General features: G+C 49.0%; 1 protein-coding gene across 1 annotated transcript in view; it reads right to left on the minus strand.

The window, feature by feature from the left end:
* WNT1 (Wnt family member 1) overlaps positions 1–5,363 on the minus strand; it is an 85,258-nt gene extending 79,895 nt beyond the window's left edge. The window contains exon 1 of the mRNA XM_086936479.1: positions 5,232–5,363. Coding sequence (XP_086792605.1) covers positions 5,232–5,332 — 101 coding nt within the window. The 5' untranslated portion in view covers positions 5,333–5,363. The remainder of the gene's footprint in view (positions 1–5,231) is intronic.
* Between the last annotated feature and the right edge of the window lie 637 nt (positions 5,364–6,000).

Here is a 6,000-nt window from a genome sequence, read left to right on the forward strand (position 1 = left end):
CTTGCCAACCTGAAGGAGGATGTGCATTCTCAGCGCCCCCTTTCTCCTTTGCTACACAGGCTTCATTCCACCAGTGCCCAAGTGTCTAAGAGAAGGAGTAGGCCCTCCGGTGACCCCTTTTGAGTCACACCAGATGGTATCTCCTGAAATAGACACCATATGCCACCCCTACACCCTTAATTACACAACCCCAGACGTTTCTCAAATGACCTCATTTGTTCCTGTTGCAGGAACCTACAGGATCCTAGCTTTACACAAGTTATTTCTCTGCAGAGAAAGAGACATAGTGTATATCTCAGGCCCACAGTGTTAGAAGGGGAGCCTCTAGTTTCAGATCTTGAATTGCATTTAAAAGTGTTGGCCTTGTCCAAGTCAACCAAAATTGTCAATACTTTCAGGTGCGGTATTCTTTCTACGTTTAGTCTGATAAGAACCTGCTTTGGAGAGGCGCTTGGCCAGGATCGAGGACTCTCACCCGATATGAGCCAGTGACCACAATCCTCTTCTGGGACTCACACCACAAGGCCCAAAGCAGAGGCCTCCAGGCCTGGATCAAGGGCTGGGACTCCTACCAGGGGAGCCGCGCCAAAGCCTCTGTCTGGGCCAGGATCCAGGCCTGGGGCTCCCACCACGGGAGCCACAACAGAGGCATCCGAGGGAGGACCCAGGGCTGGGAATCCTACCACAGGACCCACGCGGGAGGCCTTTGACCCTGGGCAAGGAGCTCTGACTACTGCTACTAGGCGAGAAAAGAGACAATGTCCTCATCTTCAATTCCCAAGCTTAGTGCTAACAAACCATCGAAGTCCTTCAAGTTACCTGGACCGAGAGGAACATTCTGCTTGAAGGGAACAGGTGCCTCAGCGATAGATCGTCCTTGGATACAAAACATTGATGTAAACAGGTTTTGAAGTGTTGAGATAACTTTGTGGGTTAAGGAACCCGCTGAAGAGTGTGTGTTCAACGGCTTCAGGTCAGCATCAGTGGCAGTCAAAGTGGGGCTTACTCTGCCTGTCATGCTTATGAAATGGGTGAACTGAGTAGGCTAATTTGGCTAGCAGTGGCTTCACATGGCCTTTGGTTCAGGGGTAAAAGGGCCAATGTAATATAAAGCTGGCCTGATGATCCGACGTACTAGCGTGGACGGGCATCCTACCAACTCATCAGTGACGCCATAGGCTGATGCAAGGTGCACTACACATAACAAGGTTAAAAGGGAGTCTCCAGTAATTAACTCCCTGCTTAGCCCCAGGCATGTGACGAAAGAGGACCACCGTGACACGTGGAGCGTGCACCAAATGTCGTAGGCCAATAGATGATGGGAAAAAGAGAACGCTCTGTAAAAAGACACGTTTTAATTATTTTGCTGTTTTCGAAATCCTGTAGCGTTTACTATTTTAGTTAAAGGCCTAAGCTATCTTAGTGGTCATTAAGAAGCTGGGTTTGTCTCGGAGAAGTGCTCTTTAAGTGAAGTGTGACCTTCTTTGTGAGACTACAAATGCTCAGCATGAAATCCAATTGCCCCACAAAGCAGCCCCCCGCGAGGCGGTGGAGGTAAATGATCGGTGTCGCTCGCAGACTCTCACTTTTAATTATTCCCAGAGCAGTGTACCCAAGCTAATGTCCCCACGGCGGGGCACCTTTGTCTAAGTCTGCAGAATTCAGTCGGCAACGAAACAAAAGCACACTCTCGGACTTTTGTGCGATACAGTTTTGTTGACTGCGTAAATTTAGTGACTGATGATTTGCTCGGAAGTCTTCGTTTTGTCATGCAAAAGTTACATTTTAATCGTGAAAAATTGCACAAATAGCCGTCCGTAAACGATTGCAACTTTCGTGGCACCGAATTATGGTTGAAAATAAGTACATTTCCTTCAATAATACTGCAGACCTCCTTAAATTTGAAAAAACTAGATATTTAAACAAAATAAAAAATTGTGCCGAGTACTTTCAGTGTTTAAAATTGCTGTCTGTCGTGAATAACGTTTTATATGTTAAAAATGTATTTTTGTTCATTAGTCATTCAAAATATGGTTCGTACTTGTATTTTGTAATCGTTATGTAAGAATCTAGAAAAGTGTGCAATGAGTTTTCAAATTCACATTAAATGTGCCCAAACCTCGTGGCTCCTGTTGGTTTCAGATGACTTTCTGCTTTCAGAATCTCCAGGGCTCACCCTGCACAGGTGCGTCGGAGCGCGTGCGCTCAGGGGCATCCCGAGCCCCACAAACGTGAGCTTTGCAGATCTTTATAAATCCCTTGGAAGTGTCAGCCCATGAAAATGTTTGCGGTACGGAAAAGGCACTTAAAACTTCTTTATAAAGTAACGTAATTCTTGCAATGTTTGGATACCCGGGAAATTAGTAATCTAGAATTCTCCACTGCAGAAACTGTAAGTACGCGTTCTAGTGCTTTGAAGTGTCCGCCAGGCAACATGGCAGTGCAAACAAATACATGCATATCTGGGACAGGCACGGTGCGATAAATATGTAAGGGCTTTACCACGTTTCAGAGCGATCTCCGAGGCCAGGCGGCTTCTCCTGAGTCAGCAGGGGGTGCGCGGAGATAAGAAGCTGCAGCAGCAGAACCCAGAGCAATACTACAACCCGATCCCAGGGTGTGAAAGAAATCACCACCGAATGATATCGCAAACCTTTCTCCAGAGGGGTGGACAGCACCCCTGTTCAGGTGCGCCTGTGTGAGTGCCACGTCCACTCCATTAGACCCCGTGTCACCCCTGAGAGTTCACGAGCAGCAGTTAGAGTGCCACCACAGCCACTCCGTTAGGCCCCCGTGTCACCCCTGAGAGTTCAGGTGCAGGCCACCCGTGGCACCGCTGAGAGCTCAGGTGCACCTGTGAGAGTGCCACACCCACTCTGATAGGCCCCTGGTGGCACCACTGAGAGTTCAAGTGCACCTGTGAGTGTGTCACAGCCCCCCCCCCCCCCCAGAGGCCCCCAATGGCACCCCTGAGAGTGGAGGTGCGCCCGTGAGAGTGCCACAACCACTCCGAGACGCCACCGGTGGCTACGAGGGTCAGTAAGAGCAGTGCCAGCCCTAAAACCTACGCCACAAAATATTAACTCTTCACAGACCTCAATCGACATTACTCGCAGTTGTAGGGAAAATGTATTAAATGCTGCTGCCCTTGCCTTCCTACAAGAATGACGCAGTTTTGTTCCTGAAAAGTGTATTATAAGGGACTTGCTTGTCGTTCATTGCGTCGAGAATCCCAGTCGGGGCAGCCATGCGCGGTATTGCGCATAATAACGCGTTTTCTGTTCACGGTTTTCTGGATATGTACGACGAACAGTCACAGTACCCTCTACTAGTGGTGCTTTTTTATCGTCTTCAGAAGGATTAACGTATTTTTCTCGCCAATTCACGTGCAGTTTACTGGTCGTTCATATATTTCCACGACTTTCCCTTTTAATGTTGGTAGATTGTGAGATTTGCAGGCCTCACATAGATGGGTGCGCAGGGGAAAGATTACATATTAAAAAGGGCCCTCATTGTCTAAATACTCTAAAACACCTCCCAGGGTTTGACGAAGCAGCAAATGGCCCTGCTAAATTTGTAAAAGGGGGTAAAGCCAATAAAGGACCTGTTTGTACTGGGATGTAGATGTGGGGCTGCTGCGGGGGGAGCGGGATGCTGCTTCTATGCTCTGGAGGTTCCCATTCCCTCTTCACCGATTTCCATAGAATAGCGGCCCACAGACGTTTGATTTTGACTTCCCTTAGTCCTATCATCCCCAGCCCTCTCGGGGACCTCTGAATGGAGCTCTGAGCCTTCTCTGCACCCAGCGTCCAAGGCTCTGTCCTATCCTGGTTCTATTTCCAGGCCACCTTTATGCAAAAACACATGAGCCGACCCAGACCGGGAAATTTATGGAACACATGCACAGGACCAGAGAGTCACGTTTTTTTGCAAAAGATTTCCTTCCACAGTGGTGCTAAGTTGATGTGTGTGTGGTAGGATATCGATAAATGCACTATAAGCCCAGAATGCAATGTCAGCGTGATTTATTATGCACGTATTATCTTCACAACCTTATGACAACAAAATTGGAAACATCAATTGAGATGGCGCAAGGTGCAGAAAGTGCTCAGTGCAAGCAAATATTTACATATATACCTATATACATCCAAATAACATGAGTTACCAGCAATGAGTCCAACATAAACAAGACCGTCTCATTATTTATGTACAGTAGATGGGATAGCTCTGTGAGTATGTCGACGTTTCAACCCAGAAGTTGGCATTGCATTCAGGGGCTTATTCTTCATGTATGGCTATAAAACTGTTTGGGACCACTGAGGTGGTAAATCTTTTGCAAAAAAATGACCCTCGGGACTTTTGTATTTGTTCTATCAATCCTCCCTTAGGTCTCTGCGGATATGTCCTCATTGCCCCATCCTTTCATGGAGCAATTTCCCCTGAAGGATGAGCCTCAAGGCGCTTTGGACCTCTGGGGACCGTTTCTCCTTTGCCCATCAATATTCCATCTCTTTCTGTTTCTTGTGAAATGCCTCCTTTGCTACTAAGATACTACAGCGGTGACTTATTAATGGGGGTTTAAATGTTCCCTGTGGTCTTCAAGTAAAGTGCTTAATATTACATCTTTACGGCATCACCAGGTGCCCCTAAACGTGCAGACCTATCAATATCCAGTTGGGAGCTTAGCTGGAGGGCCAGGACAAAGAACCAAGATCAAGGAATGTGTGAGTGCACAGGGCCACCTGGCTTTCGGTACTAAAATGCGGCCCTGTTGGTACACACATTACTTCTTCCGAACATGGAAAGCTCTCACCGAGCCAGCTTTTAAGATTTATGAGTGATGCTGCCCTCTTCCTCCTCTCACGTTGGGTAATGGGTGTCTCTCTGTGATATGTGCACGGCCCTGTGTGTGTCTTCATCTCACCACTCTCGTAATGGGGTCCCCTGTTTGGAGCCTGTATTGGGCGGTATGGATCCCTTTCATTTCATATCACCTGTCAGAGATGGTGGAGGCTTTTTGGGCAGTTTTTCAAGCCCTACTTAACTCCCTCTCACCTCCCCGTGCGTGGGCAGTGGGATGTCCCTGTTCACCGAAGCACTATATTCTCCCTCACCTCAACCCAGAGCATGTGCTAGTATCTTCTAGAGGTGTGAAGGAATCCTCTGGGCCGCCACCCCTCCCAGCACAGACCATGCTAATAGCATTACATAGCACGCGGTCGGTCACTTACCACCACCTCCCACTGTTGTTCACCGCCAGTGTGTTGGACAAGGAGGAAAAGGCCAGAATCCAGAGAGTTTTCAGTCCCAACAGGAAACTCAGCGGCCTCATGTCTTCGGCGGTGGGCTTCTCTACGCCAAGAAACCCGACCCTCAGTGCACCTCTAATCCACCACTTCTCACAACAGCACCTGGGGTCACTGCATTATGCACGTAGACGAAAAGATGATTCAGGAAAAAATAATCGCACTCCCAAAAATGTGTGTGCAGGACAAAATCTGATCCTTTGCAGGGGCCGGACTCGGTGTCTCCTTCAAGCAACAGAGGGATGCGTTCCCAACGCTCCGAGGTCTGCCCCGTGGTAGGATGGAGCAGTTCTGTCCCTGGTGCTGGATGGCGATGTAGGCTCACACGTGGATCAGAGCATCACTCTGGCTCGCGCATCTAATTGTCCTGGGCATTGCAGCATCACCCCAGGATCTTCCCTTCATCCCTGGCTGCTCCTGCCTCTTATAGACTCTGCCTGCAGCATCTCCATCCAGGACGCAGCCACCAAGCCCTCATCCCAAGACAGTCGGGGGAAGGGGGGCCGGGGGGCTGCTGGTCCATTGAGCGTATGTGTGTGGGGGAGCTGTCTGTCCATCAGAGAGAGAGAGGCGGGTGGGGCCCTAAGGGGGCGGCGGATAGACAAGAGACAGGGGAGGTAGAGAGGCTGGCACCACGAGACAAGCTGGAGGTGGATACGGACAGGAAGATTAATGCCTTGAGTGTGCACACAGC

Source organism: Lissotriton vulgaris, chromosome 1_1 (genome assembly GCF_964263255.1).
Source record: "Lissotriton vulgaris chromosome 1_1, aLisVul1.2, whole genome shotgun sequence".
Lineage (NCBI taxonomy): Eukaryota > Metazoa > Chordata > Amphibia > Caudata > Salamandridae > Lissotriton > Lissotriton vulgaris.